Below are 25,772 nucleotides of genomic sequence, written 5' to 3' on the forward strand. Positions count from 1 at the left end.
GGCAGGGACTGATGTGAATGAGTTCTCTGTTCAGCACTACGTAATTAGTGGCGCTATATAAATAAATGGTGATGATGATGATTAAGGCAGTATAAATCCCATTATCACAATGCAGATTCATATATGTGGAATAGTATCTTTTCGTATATACAATAATATTAGCATACAAACATACTCTTACACAATAGTTCAACATAGAAGTTAATGTACCTACACAAAGATAATGAATAATCATCTATCATTAATTTCTTCATAGATGTGTAGAAGTACCCTCCTTGTGTATGTGTATATGTGCGTGTATCCCAGATTATATTATAATTCTTATGTTAGCAGTAGTTAACACAGTCTCTCATATAGCACGGCAATATCTTAATTAAAATCAGATTCCTTGTAAACAATATAACAATCTAGCGCAGATTCCTTGTAACATAACTATATCCAATATATACCTTGTTCAATATAATATTACTGTTGCCATTATATGACTTGTATTATTACGCACAGAGCTATAACTCCTATTATCACACACGGAACTAACTTCACTGCTTACAGTACAAGCACACTGCTGTTCCAGTTTATAAACACACTAACACATGTTGTCTTCAATATTATAACACACTGTCCTCCATATTGTACATTAATGCAGCCATTAACCATTGTACAGCCCTTACCCACTTGCAACCATAAACTTTTTACATTAAAATGGGGAAAAAGGGAAGGAAGTAGGGTGAAAGGGAGGGAATAGTTGAAGGGGAAAGATACTTGCTTTAGCATCTGTGGCCACTGAGAATAAAGAGAGTTGTGGAAGAAAGAGTGTAAGCTTCTAAAGCCTGCCCGCCTCCCAGCATCCTTAGCGCATTATGTGTGTGTACCTACACAATGCAGCACCACCATCCCCTACCCTCCCCCACCAACCCTTGGACTTGCTCTTATTATATTGCCATTGTATTCAGACTTTATTCGTAATTTATGGGGTGGGGGGCGTCAAGTGCCTATTAGCTCTAATTTAGAAAAAGCTTAGGTTGCAGAAATAATACTAAGCATCAGTTTCAAATGTATGACTGAATGTCTCCTACATTGGTGTTTAGTTCCTCTTTAAATGCTGGCATGTTATGAAATATTATAAATCATGGCTCCAAATATAAAACATATATACAAGTGCAAAATACTCTTTCGAACATGAGCTCTCTCTCTATGAATATTATTCCTATGATATGCTCATCAATGCTAACTTTGAACCCGTCATTGCATATAAAAGTAAATAGATTTGATGCAGTAGCATTTTAACCATTGTTTAGAATGATCAATTGAATATCCACTATTTTCTCTCCTTACTGATGTTTTCATGTTTCCTCCTCTATGAGCCATATTAAACTTGACATGCTTCAAACCATTTTCTGATGAATTGTTGATGCATTTACATTTAAAATCTCATGATTCATTAAATGTATAGAGAAAAATTGTTAGGAGTCCTTATTGCATGGAGAGATTGCATCAATTTAAATTGTATTTTAGGCACTTAAACATGCATGCCAGTATTATTCTTTTTAAGTTAAAGGGAATCTTCAACTATGTTTTGTTGAATTGCAGACTTATGTATTATTGTATGGCTTTTACTAATAACTTATGGCGAAATTTATATTCTAAAACAAAGTGCCAGGGATAGACAATCCCTTGTGATTATAACAATGCATACAGTCTGTCCTACTCCTGGTCATACTATGGTTAGGAACTGCCTTCATTGGCTACTGATGACATGTGAATTGTAGCCATCTTTTCCAGGCCAACGTACATCTCACTTTAACTGCAAGTGTGTGAGGCAATGAATATGAGTAAGTAAATGTTTTTATGTCTAACGGAGTGTGTGGTAAATGTGTCCTGGTTTAGCCTTCAGCCTTGTACAAGGGACAGAGTGAGTAATGGTGCGTCCCTCTTGTTTTGGAGAATGTGACTAATGGGTTTGCTTTCTTCTCCAACCTGTTAGCTCGTTTTGTTCTCTTTATAGTGGTATAGAAGATTTGCAAGCTCACTTTCTAGCAATATGTAACTTTTCTCCCTCTATGAAAGTAACTTTAATACTAGCATACCCAAATCAGGAAAGAATTCCTCCCTCCACTCAACTGCTCAACTCACTGGATATTCCAGTAAATATTTTACCCTCTACCAACACCAATCAAGGTTTATTTATATCTGCCAAATCTAATTACCTGAATATTTGTAAATCTTTTTGAGACCTTTCAATGTTTGCATGATTCAGATCATTTAGTCTGGTCAATGTCGCCAAGATTTTTAACACAGTGTCGTGACCTTGTGTCAAAGCCGACCTAAAATTGGCTTTGGAAACAAACTTCATTGTTGAAACTTCTGAATACCATCCCAGTGGTCAGAGTCGTCAACAACATTTTAACCTTTTTTCCTGCTCTTACCACTCTTGTGTTCCATTGTTGTAGAACTCCTGGTGGATTAGATTTATGTTGACCCCTTCATTATTAGCTTGCCCTTTATTGTAATCTTTTAAACAGACTTCTCCATCAATTGTCAAAGTCTATTATTTTTCCTATTGACCCAGATATACACTACCCTCCTCTTTCAGTTTTCCTTCGATAATCTGTTTCCACTTTCACATGTGTGTAGGTCTACTTCAGCTACTGAGACTTCCTTGGTAAGAAATACAGCTGTTACATGTTTCCTGCACAATAAACTGGTGCCCTTTTGCAGTCACCATCCAACACATGATTCATGCCCTCCCTTCTGTTCATGCTTTTTTTCATGAACCCTCCAATGTTCCTTTTCCTTTGACACCTACTCTGCAAACTATCTTATTCCTTTCTATAGAAATTAAAATGACTTTTGTGCTACACTTCATAGTTTTTATAGGTTTTTTTAGTGCTTATACACCAATTCCTACACTCCTTTATGAAAGCATTCATAATATAGATATACAGTATATACTGATTCCTTTTTTGTTCAACAACTCTCTGTGAAACTTTATATATATATATATATATATATATATATATATATATATATATATATATATCTATAATCCTCTGCAGCCAGTGCATCAATGTAAGCAGCTTCCAAGAGGACGAACTCAGGCAGAGATGACTTGAAGTCACTATTGCCTATATTACATACTGTTGTATTCAGCTTTTTTTAAATGGAAAAAAATGCTTGACGAATACGTACACTTTTTGCATTTACATGTATTCACTGTTGTGTTTTCCTGATTGACCCATAAAAATGTTTTTAACAATTACTAAATTAATAAACAAACATTTTTTATTATACATTATTCATGTTGTACCAAAATGATTTTGTAGTACTTTCACCAAGCACTGGAGTAAAACAAAATATTGTTGACATAGTTAGGAATAATGATTTATATTAGCAGAAAATAATAATAAAACGATTTTAAAATGATTACATTGTGTTGTGCAAAGTTTGATCTCTTCCATTGGCTTTGGTCGTATTCCTGAAGGTCTGCATGTTAAAAATGTGTGTTCAATATTTGATATCCTTAGTGTGTGGTGCATCTGCAAGGACTTCTCAGAGGACTGCAAAGGTCAGTTAATATTGCAAGCATAAAAATGTATCTACTATGATAAGTAAAGTGGTGCACATATTATTTTACTGGCCTCACACTGACCAACCAAAAAGATCATTTACCACTTACCTTCTAAACTTTACTAGGTACTGTAAATTGGCATTGATTAGCAATAAGTGCAATCGTAAATTAGGAGATTTATTTTTTGCAGAGCACATGTTGTTTTTGTATGAGAAGCTGGCAGTGAAAGCCAAAGATAGTACATCAGTTGTTGAGTTTAAAAATAATAATTGAAAATCATTCTGCTTACTGGACACTTCCTTGGTTGTATAGATATGCCCGACAATGGAGAAACTGCTTGCTTAGAAATAATCTACCTTACAGCAGGAATAGTTCATGGTTCGAAAGAACCTCACATACAGTGACATTATAGGCTAATTCTGTACTTATTTAAAATCACAATTTAAGCCAGTGAGGGACACCCTGATACACTTTCTGAGCCTGCACGTGTGGCCCTTTACCCTTCAAATAGACACATTACCCTTGAACTCTGTAATAAGGAAAAAAATAAATTTCCATCAAAGAAATAGACACAATATTTATTACAAAATATTCTTCAGATTTCCCCACATGTCATTCAAATGCCCACTTACCCCAAAGTACCCCTCACAGCGACTACTCGCGCAAATGCTCTTTAGAAACCCTTTTGCCTCAAAGTGCCTCTAATATCTCTTAACCACCCTTTAGTGTTCCCACAAATTCATCATGTCCTTTAGACTCCACACCAAGCAATCTTAAATCCTTGCACTCAACGCTCTCTGGGAGTACCAGTGACCACCAACTACTAATCTAAAGAGTAATAACACACTGTTTAAAAATTCTTCAACTTGTTTTAATGAAGTTCCCATGGAGGAAGGAGAAGGAGAGAGACCACAATGTGCAGACTGCATGTTGCTCCTCTCCTGATCTCAGGACTGCTGTCGCTGTGTGACCTCCCTGTGTTGTACGGAGAATGTCGTTATAAAGTCAGTTGCCCGCTAAATTATCTCTTATTTAATAGAGAGTAACCCATAAAAAGAGCTAGGGCCGACAGAGCACAAAGCAGAGGAAATGACTGATGAGTCATGAAGCAGGAAGAAGCTGGAGCCATAGGTTAAGGCCCAGCGGGTCGCCTGCTGCCCATCACTGCCTTGCAGATTGCACATTTCTATGACACATATTTAAAAGTCAATAAAACCCAACCCAAGTGTATAGAATATGAAAAATATTTTGATATATATATATATATATATATATATATCTCAGAACTAAATAAATCTGATAATGCTTACAAGCTATTGTCATTTGCACTTTCATCCACTTTTCTCAGATGAGTTTTCTTTTGTAAAACTACTCTTAACCTTATGGATGAAAAGCATATTGTATTTTATGTTTCGCTGCAGAAATGTTAATCCATATGAAAGAGCAGTGTCCTTTCCATATAAGATTTTATATAATTTTTTTTAGTTTTAAATATTGTTTCCTTTTACAGAAGCTCTTATTTGCAAGTACTATGCAATTTGATAAAACCCTTGCAGTGGCGCACGCAGGGGGCGTTTCTGGAGCCAGAAACTCCTCCCCTCCGCTAAAGAAGTGCCCCTGCACTATACAACACCGCCGCGGACGCTTCTTTGACAGCGCCGCGGCTGCTGGATAGTACAGAGCTGCCGAAACTAAGCTGCTGCGCGGGCGCATGCGCAGCAGCTTTCGCTTTTTTTTATTTATATTTTTTTTGGGGGGGGGGGGGGGGGGTAACCCCCCTTAAAAATCCTGCGTTAGCCCCTGCCTTGGATGTACCATGAATGTGCCATAGCTCTGCTTCTGGAATGTTAATTTATCTAAAAAGTAAAGCTACAATATTAGAGGGCGGTAAAACTGTGAATCGCTTGCTGCTTAAGAGGAGTAAACTTGGCAAGTGGATACTACATCAATGGAGGTGATTAGTTTTGCAAGTATTTATTTCACAAGAACTAAACTGTTAGATAGTGATAATATTTCAGTACTATGGCTAATTTATCTTGCCTTATTTGAAACACTTTGTATTTAGTCTGTATATTGATTGTCCTCTACAAGACATCCTTTGGAATTGTATGTATTAAGATGAAATTGATCAACTGCACTCACCTTGGCAATATATTAAAACAGACTGGGACTCTTTTGTTACTATATAGCTAACTTAAAATGCACTCTGTACTAAAAACAGGGAATGTTAGGTCCATATATTACAATGCTTATTAAGCTGGCCAACTCAAGCAAAGTTTTCCCATCTGTCCATTCCAGACTACACTAAATGAATTAAATCACAATTTCAAGGCAGTTATTGCTATGCATTTGAGTCTTACCTGCACACAGATTTACAAGGCAAGCAATTGTATGTGTCATCAACAAAAATGATAATTGTTCATATAAGCATCAAGTACTTCAGTGTTAAAATGCATTTGATGAGATCCATAGTACCTTTGTGTTATCAATCTTCATCTCTTGCTCCTCTGACTGTCTCCAGTTTTGAAGCATGGGGGGATAGAAAGTCTAAGGCTAATGAAATCGTAATGATCTCAGAAGCACAGTGTATTTCAGGAGATTAGCGTGTTGATCTTGTGGAGGCCGCTACATCCATATGACAGGGGTAGTGCAAGAAGTGGGGAATTAAGCAGGAAGCCAGACTTAAAACCTTGATAGTGGAAGGAGCAGTGCTCCCCAACAGGAGATAGTGATGCAAGGCTCCTATAAAATGGTGAAGGTAAACTTTGATATCAAGCATAACTCTATATAAAACCGTGCATCCAAGTTGCTTATTAAAGTTTCATGTTGACAGTAGAAAATGCTTCATGGCTGTGCTGGTTGTGCATATGTAATGTGAAATTGGTAATAGTCATGCTATGATATGAATCTTCACAAAAAATCTCTTAGTGTTTGATAAACAAATACATAATAATAAATATATTGAAGTAGTGAAAATATAAGCATATTAAATATGTTATTGTGCACTCACTATTTTCATACACTGTTCCTAGATAACTTGTTGAACTGTCTTTTCTACTTTTTACTTTATACTCTTTAGATAGCGCCGACTTAAATAAGATCTTTGAAAACAGTGACCATACAGAATGCCCCAAGGCCACTGATGTACAATCGATGTTGGTTCCTTTATTAAATCACAAATCAAATATTTGTACTTTTAGTAAAAATAAAATGAAGCTTATGCGAAAGGTAACATGTTAGAGGTATAGTGTACTGCTTCTGCTCGAGCCTCTTGGCTTCCCGTTCCGGAAACTGGAAGTGATAGGGCGGACAATGCTGTATTTCTACCCTATAGTTGTGCACAATCCTCAGACAAAACTCCGTATTGGAGGCTACTATATATAATTCTCTTATATACAGTATATCAGAATATATTTACTTATAATAACATATATTTTATATACAATACCTATATAATCTCAAATGCAGTAAACATATAAACAGTTCAATACAATACTCAGTGTTCTCCCAAGCGCTGGGCGCTCCACCCGGCTATATTTATTTGTCACCTGGCTTTTGGAGCCCAACAGAGTCCTATTATAACAGAATAAACCATTGTTTCTTCTAGTAGAACAGGCACTATGTGCAACCAGCAGTGTGTGTTCGACCACTGACAACCAGTCCTGGCAGGTGTGGACAATAACCTCCAACATTTTTCATTATTATTGCAAAGTATTATAACTGCCCTCACCTGGCTATTTCTTAATTCCACCTGGCTTGCAAACTTTTTATGGGGAGAGCACTGCAATACCAATGAGTTTCCAGTCAACCATTGCTTTGAATTAAGTATGTGTTGATATAAATATGTAATCATTGTAATCCTCTTATATACTTTTCCTCTCTATGTATAATAGTGTATCTTGGTTGTGGAGAGTACTTAGAATCTTCGAGGGCCTACAACTATGTCCTGTGTGGTGGGGCCTGGGTTCAGAGGTCACAGTGAAAGAGTATATATTACTTCTGCATTATCTAGCTATGTGTGGATGGAGTTCTTGTGCAGGAATTAGTCATTGACCTATTGATGTGTATTTTGGTTTACAAAACCCTCATTCAGTCTAAGCAAAGTATATTCCACTGGCCTAACCACTTCCATGCTATATGGCAGTGGGACGGGAGAGGTATATTTTGAACAAAGCATGTGTAGGTGAAGGATCTTTGACATGTATCAAATGTCATAATTGTCTGCATATACAATGGAATACCAATTTCACAGATATTAAATGGCACTTGTGTCAGTTGATAGATCAGATAGAAGAGATATAGGGTTTATATCTATTGACCACAATAGAAATAAACAAACAACCCAACAGTCTGCAAATATATCAGGCATTTTTAATTCAAGTGAGTCAACCAGCTTAATTTTAGGCAAGATGCTTTTATATTTGCTACATCTCCCCCAGATGTTTAGCTCATGGCAAGTTTCTACTGTGAGAGCCTACATAATATGGTATTAAATTTTAGCTGTGGTTGGATAACCCTTATCTAGTGTTTTTATCCAGGCAATCTCTGTGCTGGTAAATCCATTATCAAAGTCAGCCACTCATTATTTATGGATAGATATCTTAGGCTTAGCCATCTCCTGGAATTGATAAGGTTTCTAGAAGGAAAGTTTCTAAGGAGTTAAATAAAATTAATTTTGGAAAACATGATTCTATTATGCATACCCTCTAATTGTAGGGCTATGTTCTCCTTTAGGAATTTTAAAATTGAATGCCAGGTGCTCAGTAATTTTGAAAAACTCCGCAACAGGTGGTAAAATGTCCCTGGGAGTCTGCGGTATTTAGGATACATCATCTCTTGAGTTGATCTGAACTTTCTAAATTTAGCAGAAGTGTAGTATGCAAAGTTGGCTTATATGATTGCTGTCATTGGGAGAAAAACACATTTTGTGGATTGAGAGGCTTCTTCTCATTCTCTATTTTCTGAACAGGCCAGAACTCATTGCTGACTATCCCTGTAACACTGCACAGTAGTAAGGAGTGATGAAAGAACGAAAAGAGGTGTATGCTGAGGAACAGAGAAAGTACATTCAGGAATGTAAAAACACTTAATGAAAGGATCCTGTCCAGAAATTGTGGATTTAGATCAGCATGCAGCAGGAGAAGTGCTGTTTGAAATGAATTTAATGCATTGCCTACAGAAAATGACCCGAGTAAAAAATCCCCTTGTCTCTTCCAACCCTGAACTCTGTAGGTTACAGAATTCTACAAAAGAGATATTGTAGAATTAAAATCTTCTGTACAGAACATTTTGCGCACAGTTCTCCACACTTAAATAACTAAGCAAGTTACCAAACACATATTTTACCAATTTACTAACCTTTAACCCAGGGTTGCCTGGTATCCTTCACAGGAGACCCCCAGATATATGTCTCCTCTCAGACAGGCTTTTATTTTTAGATTGGTTTCTCATAGGCAACTAAAAAACAAACATGCTGTTTGAGCTATCTTGCAATACAGAACATAAGATGTAACACCATTGACTTATTATTACGACAATCATAATTTGTTGATTATGGGGACAATAATTTAAATGAACTTATGGGGGTACATTTTATTTTTCATTATATTAAGAGGCAATAATATTTATGTAAATTAAAAGATTGTACAAGAATTAAATTATTTCTTTCCTCAGTGGAGATTTCAGACAGATACCCTCGAATAGAGTTAGCTCCCGCTGAACATCCACTGAGTAGAGAGACATAAGAAAATGTCTCATCGGATAAAATTAGAAATACAAAGGTGTAAAGGAGGGGAACTTCTGATTATTATTTTTGGAGAGATGCCCAATATTGTTTGGCAGGCAGGTTATAAACAAATTTAATATGTGGGGGCAACACTTTTCCAGGGATTGCACCAAGAAAGAGTAGAGTGCCAGGCTCCCATAATCCTCTGTGTCTACGTATGTGCGATCACGACACACAGATGGACACATGCCAATGTTTGAATTGTGTATATGTGTGCACTTCTCATAACCTGTGCAGGTGCCAGCAGCATACTGAGCCACTGCACTGTTGTGTGGAACACGACTCCTGCGATGATGGACAGAGGAGGGGGACAACAGCCGGTCTGCTCCTCCACAAGTTGTCAGACTATAGAACTGGATTGCAATATAACTTGGGGCACTTTCAGGTCAACTTTGGACCTGATTCATGCACAAATCTGCCAATCTGATTTTCTATTCTGCGCAATCAAATGTTACTTGATTTTGATCATTCAAAAACATTATTTTAAGTTCCTGCATTGTCCATCAATATTTGTATTTATGGCAAGAATAATGGATCTGTTGTAGCAATCCAAACTGACATTTTTCATTTGTTTTTTGTTTTCACTAGAACCAGTTTATTTGAATGGATGTTATTAGCATATATACATATCTATCTATGTTACAAAAAAGCTTTTCAGTTAACCTGTTCATGAGTAAGTCTATAAACAAAAGCACAAATTAAACTATTTCCACTTGACCTATACCTGTGGAAGGGTTGCTCTACAGTAAAGGCAGGAAGCTGTTATGCACGTTTTGTCACTATCCAATAATGATTGTCGAATCTAGATTTGGGTTTCCAAAGCACAAAGTAAGTTATTTTAGAAGATGCAAAATTTAGCAGTTCAATACATAATTATAATACAGTACAGCCAATACCAAAAAGAAACATACATACCGCGCCCGCATGCGCTTGCTAAGCTGCGCTCCCACTGGTACCAGCGAACAGTACTTCACTCCAGAATACTGTGGTCTGTGAAGACTGAGGACAGTGCCAGCACAGCTATATTATATACACTCAGTGTTACAGAGAAAACAATGCAGATGACGTAGCTTGCTTCTATAGGTCCAGACTTCAGGTGGGTCCAGTGTAAACAGGTCATAGACTAGTTCAAACAACCCCCTCCAAGGCTGAGGGTCAACATTCCAGATGATTCTCCCGCCCAGAAACCAGTTTAAGCTAGTCTATTTACACATTACAGTCAGTATCACTTGTGCAATGTGCGATCTCTACGGCGAAGTAACCGGACAACTGTTGATGAATAGGGGATTAAAATGATACCAGACAGGACACATTTCCTGTAACCTGAACCTTAAATAACACTAAAGTGTACATATAATCATAATATATAAACTAATAATAAACTAAATACTATCTGCTCATAAATCACTGTAAAACGGAACCAATATGAATTATATAAATAACTAAATGTTAGAGTACGAGTGTGTGCGTGTGTATTTTACCGCGTGATCGCGCCATGACACGTGTAGCATGGCATACTGAGTGCAATCGCACGATAAAACAATATTAACCAATATACTTTCGTTCATCCAATTATACGTTTGACAAAGCACTAAGAAAATAATAGACAATTCCTATCAAAACACAAAGTACAAGAATAATTTTGAATATACTTCTCCAGTTAAAACAAGTCTGGTAAAATGTTTTTATCAGGGCACATAGTGGTTTAATCGATGGTCAGAATGGGAGATATACAATTGAAAGGATTACCTATAGATGACTCAGAATGATACATATGTATTTATGTAGCATGCACATCGGTAGAACCTGGAATTTCTGCCTTAAGTTTCAAATCTGCTGAAAATGAGACATCTGAATTATAAAAAATTTCTGAGTTAGTGTCCGACTAGGATATACACTGTCCACAGGTAAATTCAGTTATCCGATCCAAAATATAGTTGAAAATACTCTTTATACCAGGACAATCTATATAATTTGGTTATTATATTAATTATTTTATGATAGCTGGTGGGAGGGGTAAAGTCACTTTTGTTATGGTGGCCTGTTTGACTTTGGGTCCACCAGAGGATCCTTTTAAGGACTCACATTTAAGCTTGGACTTTATTTCACAGCAGAGGCTGGGTTACAGCACTGTAGTGGGGCCAGTGTACAAATCTTACATTAGATGAGATTGTTCACTGCAGTTAACTACAGTTAACATTCATATCATTATAGTCAAGCAAGCCACAGTAGTAAGGTTAAGTTAAACTTTAGTGAGGGATATTTCTTCTGCATATGAAATAAGTGTGTAAACATATTCAATAAACGTAAATATAAAATAGGGCAGTGTTGCTTAGCCTTTTCTAATCCAAGTTCATCCACGTTTTCTGGTTCCCACTTCTTATCAAAATCATTGTGTGTAGACAACAGCAAACCTGGTCAAGAGAACACTTGTTTCAGTGTGCGGTTCCCGGATTCTACTTCGGGAAAGGAGCTGATCAGTTACACTTTAAGCTTCAGAGTACTTGAACACAATTACTGTGTAATATTACAGTGCATTCGGAAGATGTGTCACATCTGTTCAAATCTTTACAAGAGCTTTAATTAGTGCTACCCAAACTACTGATGTTCTAGAGATATTTAATCATCTTGTTAACGCAAAAGAACAAAAAATGTGTGCTGAAACTAATACTAGTTTTTTTCAAATGCACATTATTAAAAAAACATTTTTGGGAATTTGAGTTTGAATAAAGTATAAATTCAAACTTTTATTTTAACAAATACTTGTCTGCTACAAATGGCAATGGATTTCAAATGAAGTTGGTTAGAATATTGATCCCTTTTCTAATCTAATGAGTAAGTTTGGGATAATGTCTTGTCAGTGGGGTGAGGATAAACTCCGTTGAAGTATGTTCAGTTATTGTCAAAAAGTACTTCCCAAATATAGTTATAAGAAGCCGGGAAAAATAGCAAACATGAGCTGTAAGTCTGTAAACCAAGTTGAATGAAGCAGACTTGATGGATACTAGTCCATATCATTATCATGACAAATAGGTGTCCATTATTGTGTGGTTGAAAATGTTTGTGTCTTAATTTTTACTTTTAAAGCGTCTCTTTACACTGTGAAGCTTTCCTGCTTAAAATATTCCGCTCACTTAGAAATGTGTTAACAGATCCAAACCTATTACCATTTCTCTGGTTAAAAGCCTACAAAATTAGAGCCGAGACAAGAGTCTGTGTAGTAGACTGTGCTCTACATGTCCTACATTTTGCTCTTGATTGCAAGTGGGCAAATTTAGGATTTTTGGGAATCTTTTTCACAGTTAACGATTGCCATACGTTATAAACAACACATTAATTTTTTATCGAATTGTTAGACAACATTCACACATGTTGTGGGTAAAGATCCATCCAGCACAGTCACTTGTTATTCAAAGCATCTGACAGTCCAATTTGAGGTGTGTGTTGGTGTATATGTGTGTGTGTGTGTGTGTGTGTGTGTGTGTAAAGTTTAACTGGAAGGTAGTTTTAATCTCATCCAATCGTAAACATACTGTTAGGTTAATTGGCTGCTGACTAAAATTGACCCAAGTGTGCGCGTTTTTATGATAAGTAATTTGAACTGTAAGCTCCAATGGGTAAGGGACTGATGTGAATGATAAATAACAAGTGACTGTGCTGGATGGATCTTTACCCACAGCATGTGTCAATGTTGTTTAACAATTCGGTAATGATAAATATTCTCTGTACAGTGCTGCTTTATATGGTGGAACTATATAAATAAATGATAATAACTGCATGTCTAAAGCTAACAGATTTCACAACATTGTGATAGGAATAAAATGGAACTATATGCATCCCTCTGCACAGCTTTGCCCATATTTTGCTTTGTCCATGCCCTAAAACCCATTTTGACAGTAGAAAACAAGACATTCTCGTGAAAAATACAGGAAATATGAAGAAAAGAGTGATGACTGAAGTGTAGTGTATGAGCTCAGAAAGGTATCTGGATCTTTCTGTAAGTTCTTAGTCTATCAAGTAACTACCAGTAATTGAAAATTTTGGATGATGGATTGAATAGAAGAGGACGCACAGAAGGTCATGAAGTACAGGAAGGAAATGAAAGCCTAGGAGTGGTACCCTGAACTGCGGTAAGGATATATTGCAGAGGAATAGACCGTGCACTAGACAGGGGTGTAACTAGAGATGGCTGTTTTACTACTTTTTAATGAGATGTGGTTTACACTGCTGCTCGTGTGAATAGCAGACAGTGCTGGAACAGGAATTACGGGTCATTCTGCATCATCAAGTACATAGCTATTGTGATTTCTGGAACTCTTGTCAAGTAAATAAACAAGACAGAAAAAATTGTAACATTGAATATTAAACTTTAAATATGAATTTAAAACTCCCCTGATTAAGTCTACATTGTAAGTTATTAGAACATTCAGTAAACCTAACCATGATGCTCCGACATCAGCCAGGTAATGTACACCTTATGTAATTCATAATATATAATGGTTGTGAAATACTTTTGTAATTCAAGATAAGCTGGTATTAAATTAAATTGTGGGGTTCTGTTGGCCTCCTGCCTGTGATTTGCTGTAAATAAATAATTTTTATTTTTTAAATAATTCCATCATTTCTGTATAGACATAATATACTGAATACTATATCAACAGCAGAGATGGATTTAGGCCTATAGAGCATGACAACTGATTTGGGTTCCCTTTCACCTTCCCCAGTGCTATCTGTCTATTTATCAGCACATTATCATTTTACTACTAAAATACAAAACCTTTGTCTTGAAAAAGTTCCATTTTTAACCCACTCTCCCCAACCACTGGGCTCTTGAAAATATTATATCTTATTTTTACAGCACATGCTCAATTTTGCCACCAGACGCTAGCTCACACTATAGCAAGAATTTCACTTGTCTCTTAGTGCATATTTAATCACTTTACTAAAGAGTCTGCTTTATCTTTATATTATGCTTGTAAACTTCATTACACTCTGCTATATAAACCTTTATTTCTAATATTTAAATCTGGGTGTTTTGTACATGTGATCCAACAACAGTGTTTTCTTGCATATTTATTCCCTAGTTTCTCTCACATTTATTCACCATTCCATAATGATCGTTTTATCAATTCTGTTTTTTCACCACTTGGTTCCAATTCTACTACTCTATCAAACTGTATAATGTACTGCTTATAGTCATATTATAAACTTTATTTGTAAACTTTAAAGTTACCAGGTTTAAATTTGTTTAATATTGGTTTAGTCAAGTTTCTCTTCCCTTCGTTTAGTTTATACTGATAACCTTGCTGCACATGTCTAATTAATCTGCAGGGTGTTGTTTTCTTGTAGTGCATAGGATTGTCTGACCGAGTCATTCAATTGAACTGTGCATTTCTTTCTTTTTATTTAATTGTAGTGCCAACTAATCAATAAATGTATAAGTAAAGAGACGTACAATGAAAACATATTTTCTTATTCAAGAAGATACAAGGTAGTTAGATAAGTAGGGTTTAGTGCCGCTTACAGAAAAATATCGTTATTAAAAACAAAATGATTGCATTTGTTGTATGAGGGATTTATATGAAAAGGAAGTAGATAATTACCTTGCACTGCTCACACATTATTTTAAGGGTATATTTTATTGATTGGCTTTGTAATCTCTTGTTACACTAACTGGAGATTTTTTCAATAAATGTCTTAACGTTAATAATTTCTTACTCCTTCCGTATTTTGCTCTAGGCAAATTATATTCAAGATAATTTCTAGCACACAGTCAAGGCAATTAGGGCTGCATCTAACATATAAGCACATGTGTCTATTAAAGTGGCAGCAGATCATTTTTTTTATAGTCTTTCCTATCTTCTATTTGATGCTTACTCCATTCTAGCCACTCATTTATGACAATTATGTGTTATATAATGTGGAATTATATGTCCCCAAATCTCTTATAGTTAGCTAATGATTTCTATGTTTTTTATGTTGTAGCTAACATGATAATAAGGCAGAGACTGATTGATGTCATGCATATTTCATGCTGCCTGTATCTGTCATATCTACTGTGTGCAGCAAGAGCATTGGCTGTGTAGTTAGAAGAAGCAACCCAGTGAAGTTCTGTGATAAGGACACTTAATACACCTATGATGATACCAGGGTGCTAAGACTTAAGCCTACTAGGTGACCCTGCTATCTAGGAGTTCTTCAATCACACAGGCAAGGAAGGATGACAGATACAACAGTAGCTTTATTACAGAAATGCACAGAAGCAAATGTAAAACAAATGCTAGGATAATAATATGGAACAATTAAAACAACATTCAGTATGTCTCCAGTTCCCTACAGTACCTCTGAGTAAATTTATCTCAAGCATTTATTACTTTCAATGAACATGATTTGGTAGCAGGGTCAAGCTGAACAGTTCTCAGGCCAAATTGTAAAAATATGTGGCTAATGATCCTTCACAGTTACCATGCTGAGGCTCAGTACTCTGTATGAAGTTTCCTTCTGACCCAGTTGTATTTCTAAACAAAGTGGTCCTGATGCAGATGTCCAGGTAACTGGTTACTTGGTTCTGCCAGATATTTCCTATAATGACATTCTCCGGCCAAGCTCTTTAAAAGTAAGTCCCAGCCAATTTGTTCCTATAAACCTACTTGTATGCTTGCGACACAGCTGTAGCTCTGGTCCTGAAGTCTTGATGATCACATGCCGCTCGGTCACATAATATCTACTGGTGTGGTAGGGATCTGAACCCCAGTCTCCCTACTCCTGTAGGCTCACCAGGCGGACAGTACCACAGACTGCTCCCAATGGTGTGATGAATTAGTGGAGCAGAGTTTCCGATGCATAATGCAAACTAGACGTAGGAACCAGAGCAGGTATCCTGAACGAGCTGGTAAGAGTCAAATCTGTAAGACCAGGCTCGGTAAAACCTCAAAAAATAATAAAATAAAAGAACTTCCATTGCAGGGTCCTTTTAACATGTTCAAATTGAGTGTCTGAGAGCTGGCCAATGGTTGAAAATGAGTGGGATGCATGTTCAGCTCCACATTGTAATCTCCGCTTCTGAGAGGGATCCTAAAAATCGCTCAGAGTCCAGATGGAAGCAATAGTTGCTGAAAACTAATTAACACAATACTTTCTTCTAGTTGATGAAGTGCAACTCCTTCTTTTAACCTCATTCATGCTTTTATGACTTGTAAGGAGTTTTAGTTGCTTCAAACTTAGTGTCCTCATGGTGGAAGCGGGGGTTGACAGGAAACAGCGTTGCAGCTGTCATATATATTCCAACTGGTCCATGTGCAGCCTACCTGGCTATATTTAAGAATGAACGGTCCATGTGCAGCCTACCTGGCTATATTTAAGAATGAACGGTTGTTGTCCATCCTCCCCACTCAGAGGGGCAATATATATTTCAACTCGGTGAGTGCAATAAAAGTTCTGACAGGTCTAATTGGTACCACAGGAATGATCCAAGTTCATAGCGACGAATGGGAAATGGTGATTATAGTCCCATCTCTTCACAACACTCAGTAGCCAGTTAAGTAGGTACACATGTTTGTTCACATTGCTGCTTAACCAGTGTAGAGCACCATATGGGTAGACAATGTTATTTAAACAGGTAGACAACTAGCAATGGCTACATGTGCAATCCAACTTATAAAATGACTTTAAAACAGAATGGTAGTGTATGGGGATATTTGCATTGCGTAGTAGTGGCCAGGTTGTGATCTGTACTTTACAAATTCTCCTGTTCTGTAGATTGAGTTTAACATACACTTTCTATTATTATGCACTATGTGGTAGAATTATACTTTTTAAATATAGTTATAACAATATTGTTCGCCACCTCTGGCACTCTATATTAAATACATTGCATAACACGTCATTGACCACTATAAATTGCAGAACCACTAGTTTACCAGTGAGATCTGCATTGTGACCTGATAGCCAGTGTGTTTTGCATTTAACAGATATTATACAAATTTACATTTCATTATATAGTGGACATCAGTGTAGTCTGTATCGTATATAAAATAGGGTCCTCATTTTATAGGGCTCATAAGGACTGTATTAAATAGTATGCATACTGCTATCTCTATTGTATACAGGTCAGTAGAATGTTCTTTGTTTTGTAAGTCTTTAGTATGGACTTTACATTGTACACTGGTTAGATGAGCCTGCCTCACATTTGATTAGCTCTTTAAAATTGCAACTTTCGGGGCAGCGTTTTGGCCACCAGCATTTTATTTTTGTCTTCTTACTTTCAAAGCTCCCATGTGATGTCTCTGAAATGGATATAGGTTGTCTTTATAATGTGCTACTCCTGGTAAAATAATAAGTTTGTAGTACAATGACCATTATGTCATCCTATAAAAATTGACTGATCAAAGATACCGAAGCAGTTTCAACTGACTCTTTCGCCATGTACATTGTACTTGGTCAGCTGAACTTAATTTACACATCCCTGTCTAAGTCATGATATCTAATAAGTGTTATGTGTGCCTGTAGAAACTTGTGCAATACTGTACCGGTGTATCATAATAGAGTAGCCTTTATCCCACATGATCTGTAGAACAGAAACATCAGTGCCTTGACAATCAGACATTTGCACATCTGATCAGCATTTATGGTATTCTAATGTATAGCATGATGTTTTAGTACAGTAGCATACCAGAACTGCATTGTACCTTTGGAGCAGTTCTATGGCTATAGGCAGTATATGAAATGCAGTATATTGAAGTATATGGCTTTATTCATATTTGGAAAATAAAAGTTTAATACATATTCACAACATATGTAAAATAACAGTTTTTTTGTTTTTCTTTTTATCACGGCACAGAAATATTAAGGGCCTGATTCATTGCAAAACAAACTTAATGTGAATTTAAAAAAAAACAAAAAAACACGTAAATCGAGGGCATTCACACACACTTTTTTAACTACAAGCGGATCTGAATAGACGTCTCTTTATTGAATATGGGTCTAGGTACACTCTGCTTACATTGCACTTGTCGTATGAGTAAGACATAACACTCAACAGGATACTAACATTATGTATTATATAAAGTCCCAGCAGAATCTATAAAAAAAAATATTAAATTGTCATCTGTTAATAATAGTCATTCATGTAAAAACATTAAAAAAAAAGCTGTAACAAGTCTTTTATTTCATTTTTTCTTTTTCATGAAATAAGTTTATCAGGATGTTATTAATCTCTACTGTACATAAAATGCATTTTTATAGTTGCTTTTGACTGCAAACACATGTTCTAGCATGCCTATGCAACTGTTATCATTATCGCTCACCACTTACACCTGACCTGTAGCTGGTGCGAGTGATACGACTGAAAAACACGTACCTTACAGATGCCCAAAGCTTGAATCAGACTCTGCTGTATGTGCTCGATCTCCGCACATTCTTACTGTATATAGACTACCTGCATATGCCCCCTCTGTCCTCCGTTCCTCCAATGAGATTGTAGCCTGTCATAAGTGACCTTTGAGTTCGAAGATGAATTGGATGTACTTGGCGTATTGTCCATTTGTGGGCATGCCACATATTGGCGAATTACGTTCCTTAATGAATCTGGCCCTAAATGTTGAAATTAAAGTCCTGTACACCTAACTTAATAAAAAGTTAACTTCACTGCATAGCGATTAAATGATGGCCACTGTGTGTTGGGCACTGTGTATTAGGTGTATTCCATTTGGTCACAAAAGGCATCTGATTTCACTCAGTGATGCCATCCTCTTGTTCAGAATGTGGACTAGCAGTCCATCTTGATAATTGTGTCCTTTTTAAGTACACACATTAAACATATGTTTGATTAATGGTATTTTTAAAGTAGCAGAAGAGCTTAACAGAAGAAAATAAATCAGTATTAACAAATGTAAAAAAAAATAAAAATCCAATATATACTGTATTTGTGATGCATATTTCTTTTTCTCCAGAGCACCGATTAACATGAATGCTTTTGTATGTGTCTTGTAATCCCTCTTCAGACCTATTATTGTGCTTGAACAACAGAGGAACAGCAGCACATCAAAATATTTGCATTTTTGTTTCACTCCACAGGAGCCCTGCAATTATGATGTCACAGTCAAAGCAAAATGCTATCCTCTTAGTGCACATAAACACAACTAAGCTGGCAGAGATGTGAATAAATAGAAAACAGCTAGAAATAGAATAAATACTTGAAAACTGTAACCCTACCGCTCTGAAATGCTGACTTGAAAATGTTGACTTATTTTACATTTAATGTAATCACACATATTATAGTTTGATATAAAAAAAAAGTGAATAGCTGCATTAATGTCTGAAAAATGTGTACAACATCTGGGTAGAGTTTTTTTTTATTATATTACTTGCAATGAAGCTTGACTGTGAAATAGTACATTAAACTCTTGTGGTGAGGTAATTCAACAGATGGTTCATTGGCTACTGGGAATCTTTGTCCTGTTCTTTAAAAATAAAGCTTTTGTGATATGATACATTGTTTCAGTAATTTTCTTCTTTTTCATTTTTTTTAGGAAGAGCCTGTCATTCATCATATGACTGCTAAAATTATTGAAAATGTCTGTACAACAATAACTTCACATGTTCAAGGATTCATTACCGGGGAGATTGGACCTGCACTTTGGTATCTTTTTACCCATTCAACAGTTGATTCTCTTAGGATAACTGCCATATCGGTATGTAAGCTTATGCTACTGGCTCTATACATTTTATTTCTGTAGAAGAGGTATCCAAACACACATACATTTTCAAATTAATCTTTAACTATCAAACTGAACAACTTACCAATTTCTGTCAGTACTGATATGTCATTATCGAATACGTAATATAATGTTATCTTCAGCAATGGATTCAGAGTTCAAGCTCTATAGACCCTGGCATGCCGCTTCCTTACTTCAGGATTGGCAGCCTTGGTCTCCTGCACTAATACAGAAACTGACAATTGTGATAACGTAAGGAGGGTTAAGTGCCAGGGGCATTTACATGCTGCTTGCGTTCACAAAGATGTGATGAGCTTCAGTGTCTGCAGAGGTGAACACAATACACAGATACATGATCTACTGAAGTGTAGCTAATTGCTAAAAATGTGTTAGAAAATTGACTACATGTTTGGATTAAATGTCCTACTGTTGCATAGTCTGTTTAATTAGGCTACTAAAAAATACAAAAATGCCATGCAAGGAAATGGCTGTGTTTCCTTTCGAAATTGGTTGCACTTTACCACAGTCCCTTACATATAATCTCACACTTTACTGTTAAGTCTTCATTCCCTTATTGGCACCTTAATTTACAGCCCTGAAAATAAAGGGACACAAAGCAGTGCAGCACTGTGTTAAGCACTACAATAATGTGACCATCGTCTTCAATTAGATTTTTAATTAGATACAAATTGTTATTTAAAAAAATAGGAATTGTTATGCTCCAAGCCATTGTACTGGCAGTATTCTATATAAGAAGGTAAATGTGAGCAATGAATTGTGGTTAGAAACATACAGATTACCACTTCAAGTTTCATTGCCAGTTGTTCCATAAAACGGATTAAGAGCCATAGATAATGTAGCATAAATATAATGACTGAAATATAACGGCAACCAAACAATTGTCACCTATATGGCTGCAAGGTGGATGGGTCAGTAGCATAAAATCTGTTTACATTAATGTACCCCCAGTAAGAACAGTAGCTAAAACTAAATAAATGTTTGTTTAAATTCTGACTTTATGAAGATATACTCACCCATATGGAAATAAAGTAACACAATATCATCTTAAAGATCCGAGAATCATTAAAAATCTTGTCAAAATGTAATGTATACTCAGTGTTATTACTACTAGTGAGTGAGCATGGGTCCCTTCCTCAAATCTAAGAGTTGAATGGAGAGGAGACATTCCCTCTGGCATTCCCTCTGAGATATTACAGATAATGTATTGTACTTCTGCATTCGAGTAAGAAATCATGTTACTTCTCATTAAGACTTCACTAGGATGTTCCCACAATGATTGGCAGGCAAGGTGAGGGCAGAGGATGCATGAATCAGACTTCTTCTGATAGCCTGCTCTAGTAAATTCAAATTGACTTTAATAATAGTTTGCTTACCATTTTACTATCAGATCTACTTATAGGGTGACTCCTGAAATTCCTTATTGGTTAACTAACAAAAAGGAAGATAATAATTACTAAATCCTTTGTTTTTGGTATACCTCTACTGAAAATGAGAATGACAATTAAAGATTTGGGAACATTAATGAGTTTGGCGTATTTGTGGGAATGTATCCTTCCACAGAACCTAGAAAAGTGTTTTGTAATTTTTGCCTGTTTTTCTTTATTACCGTTACAAATATATGTTTATTCCAGTATGCTACCAAAACAATTCCCAATTTGTTGGCTAAAGCAAAAAATTGTAAAACGGTAATTCCCAGTGAACCCAGTGAGTCTGGTCTTTGTTTTGCAAAATAACATTACTGGTTTTTGCTGTTCTTTGCAAAAATGCAAGAAGCACCCTCAGTGCTGGCCTGGTTCTGTCTATTTGTATGGTTTCATGATAAAATGTATAACAGTAAGTAAAGGTAAAACAGCAACTCATACAAGCAACTTGTTGAAGTCTTTCACCACCTACATTTACAGTGGGGTTTTATGTTTTGTTTTCCAAGATTTATACCTACTAATTAACTTCCTATTTCAGTTTTTACTTTGCTTGTCAGCATTTTCCTTGTGAAGCCACAGTATATTGTTATGTATAGCACAAAAATGTCATGTAATATAGGGCAGAGATATCATCTTTTAGAACCCCCAGACAGCGCACACACCCCCACACACTTCAGGTTTGCCACCATCTATTACAGGTAATATGACCCCAATATACTGGCACACAAGGCTTCTATTTGTATGGTTTCATGATAAAATGTATAACAGTAAGTAAAGGTAAAACAGCAACTCATACAAGCAACTTGTTGAAGTCTTTCACCAGCTACATTTACAGTGGGGTTAGCTTAGCTGCCACAGGCTAACAAGGCCCCCCCCACCAAACAAAGGGTTAACTCTTCACACCTGTAGACTGTTACACAAATGTAAATGCAAGCACACACTTAGCTTGTTAATCAAATGTATCAACAAATCACACACCAGCATTCAAAGGGGTAACTTGGTCAAGCGATATTCTTCTTAACAGGCTAATGGATTTGTTAGAGTATCAAGGATGTCACATATTAAATTATAGATTTAAAATACAAAAGTACCAGGCATACAGATATAAAGAAAAACAATTAATAAAAAACTGATTTAACATACACACGCAAAACAGTTTAAAATAAAAGGGGTTACATTCAGAGTATCACTTACATGAGTTTCATAATCTGTGACATGGGAAAATGTCTAGGAAGATGGACAGTTTATCAATGTGGATTGATTTTCCCAAAAGACTGACAATTTGTTGTAACTGGTCTCAGCTTTTTAAAGACACCTTTACACATTTTCACCTCCTGGGGGTTGTGGTCTGTGATACGTTTTTCAATCACCATTTGCATGTGGTCTTATTTACTACCCATTTCTACTATGTGACCTAACTTTTCTGTGGAGTGTCACACAGACCTGTTTTATTATTAATAAATCCCCTATGAATTTGTCCATCTTTTGATACCAAACACACCTAAATACAGTGTGTTTGTAGAGCTTACATTCATTTCCTTAACTTTTCTGTGTGGCAGAATGCTTAATTTGGCATATCAGCAGCTCTTCATCATACTATTGAGGTTGATCACTACTTTTATTGATTTTAAGTGGCATATTTTAAAACTGACTTCTTTTGTCTCTATAAAATTATAGCCAAGTCAGCTCATGGCCTCTTTGAGCCAGACACCCTGCTGAGTGGTTCCGAAAAGTCTATTCCATTGTCCAAAAACTAACTTGTCAGGATATAGCTCACAGCAGGGGCTTTTTGAAACTGCCATAGGTGACACTGCTATCCTCTCACACTGGGATGTGCAGAGTCCCTGAATACACATACAACAGACTTTTTGACTTCACATTTTACACTTTACTCGCTCAACTCATCAATGGAGTCAATTAATAAACCATATTTACACTGTAGTTATGATTTAGGCCTTATTCCGCACAATTATGTGATGGGTTAACCCTCATAAGTAACGTAAGTTCTCTATGTTCACGACACTGACTTTCACCTTCTATGATTTTCATGGAGCCAATGGCTAAAATGTGACCATATTGCACACGTATATAGAAATTAATTGACTTGCTTGATCTGAATTAATACATTTTTATGAATACCATCCCTCTGCTTTGAAAACTCAACAAAATCGAAAATGACGTTTGGGAAGGATTTAAACACATTGTATGGGCCAGGTTGGTGACTTGACAATAAAAAAGTATATGGAAACTGCTTCTAGTGATCAGATTAACTGAATGAATTATTTTTGTTTTAGGCTTTATGCAGAATCACTCATCATGCCCCTACAGTTTTCCAGAGTGTCATTGAGAAAGTGGGACTTATGTCCGTGATAAACGTACTAGTGACAGGAATAGCTAAAGTGCAGCAGTACATGTTAACCATGTTTGCTACGATGTTGTCATCTGGAATTCATCTACAAAGACTTACCCAAGAAAAGGTAAAATAGAGTTTAATGTGCGCTGGCAATTCTCTAAATCTCAGTTGGCACGACATTGTGTAAATATGTAAAAATATACTGCTATTTATTCTTTAAGAAAAAATGTCATCGTTTGTAAGGGAAACCATGTTCACTAGCAGAAGAACCAGTGGGTGAGACATTGGGTCATAGTAATGCCATGTAAATAACATTTTCCAGAAGTAACTTCTCCATTAGAATAAAAGAAACTATAAAACTTTTGTTGACATTTTACATTAGATATATTTAAAATCACCTTTTCTCTCGCCCTCTCCCCCTAACTCCTGCTTTTCTTCTACATTCCTCTGGAATACAGACTGATTCCTGCTAATTTGTAACACTGTTTCTGGTGTCTGGATATATTCTCCAGTGGGTTTGAGGGTATGGAGGATAGGGTACCTTAGATTATGACCTCCGAGTTACCTCTTTAGACATCCAACCTATGTCTGACAAACATCAAAGCAGATTAAAAAGAAAATAGACATTGGAAGGGAGGTGATATCATACTATATTTTACTCTTTGAGCAGTTTACTAAAATTATATATATTTATCATAACAACCATTTAATTTACCATTTTCTAGGGAACATTTACCTCTGTTCCATTGGATTATAAATAATATGCTATATGGTTGATTTCCTCCACTTATACCAGGGTATTTTCTTTGTATAATATACATGAAATCTGAAGCATGTAAAGGCAAAACTCTGCTCTATATTAGGCATGCAGTACTTTACTTAGTATTGTTTATCACTTGTCATGCTAGTCAGTCAATCAGTCTTTCACAATTATTATGAATACAGTATGAAGTAGAAGATTTAGTGACATTTGGTAGTAAACTCAAAGGTGCCTCAAGCAACACAAAATGGCTACTACTGCTAATATATGAGGCTGGGTTTTTGGTGAATTAGCTCCACTGTGTATCATTGAAAGGACTGCTTTCCACTTTTCTGTTTAGGCTGTGAAGAAAAAAAAAACTTCCTGTCAAATATTATCTTTCTTGTAAGTAAGGCAATAATATGGATTAAACTGTGTGGTCACAAACCTGTCACCACAATGTGCACAGAAGCCATAAGTCTTCCCACTCACAAGGGCTATAATACATTGTGCTATTACCTTTCTTAGGAAGAACTAATAGAAAAGAACACCATAAATTGTATTTGTATTGTTTCCAGAAAATATATTAGAGCGGCTTTCTTGGACTTGCTGAAAATGGCAAATTGCACCTTCCGGCCATGCCAGACATAAAATAAACGACTTTGATATAAAGCAGTACTGGACATAATGACTTACCCTTTAAAGCCTTTATGATACACTATACTTTTTAATTTTTTAAATGTTAACCAATACATGTAAAAAAGGTTAATAGAATACATATTAAATGTTCACACCAGTTAGCAGTGCACAAGAACCCATCATTCTGCAACCAAGACAGGAGAATCGGATACTTTTCTTGATTATGCAACTCCTGTATCATTATCTAATAATCAATTACATTTAGTTTTTTTTAAATATGGAAGGAGAATTTTCCGAAAGTACAATATTTTTACTTATTCTCTTTAAATAGCATAATTAAAAACAGTGTAATAAAATGCAATAAGAATATTATTATTATTACAAGACTATAATTGTGAATATTGTGTTTTAGTTACATATGCGCCTCACGGGACCCTTGTACATGTAATTGTCCAGTCTAAAATGAACCCAACTAATGTGTTGTAATGTTGGAAACTATGAGTTCTACTTGTAATAAGTTCCAAATAACAT

General features: G+C 35.9%; 1 protein-coding gene across 5 annotated transcripts in view; it reads left to right on the forward strand.

The window, feature by feature from the left end:
- The window catches only part of ULK4 (unc-51 like kinase 4), a 572,842-nt gene that overhangs the window by 148,451 nt on the left and 398,619 nt on the right, over positions 1 to 25,772 (forward strand). For all 5 annotated transcript variants that reach the window (XM_075212480.1, XM_075212479.1, XM_075212478.1 and 2 more), the window contains 2 exons: positions 19,883 to 20,044; positions 23,805 to 23,987. In XM_075212480.1, coding sequence (XP_075068581.1) covers positions 19,883 to 20,044; positions 23,805 to 23,987 — 345 coding nt within the window. The remainder of the gene's footprint in view (positions 1 to 19,882; positions 20,045 to 23,804; positions 23,988 to 25,772) is intronic.

Source organism: Mixophyes fleayi, chromosome 5 (genome assembly GCF_038048845.1).
Source record: "Mixophyes fleayi isolate aMixFle1 chromosome 5, aMixFle1.hap1, whole genome shotgun sequence".
Lineage (NCBI taxonomy): Eukaryota > Metazoa > Chordata > Amphibia > Anura > Limnodynastidae > Mixophyes > Mixophyes fleayi.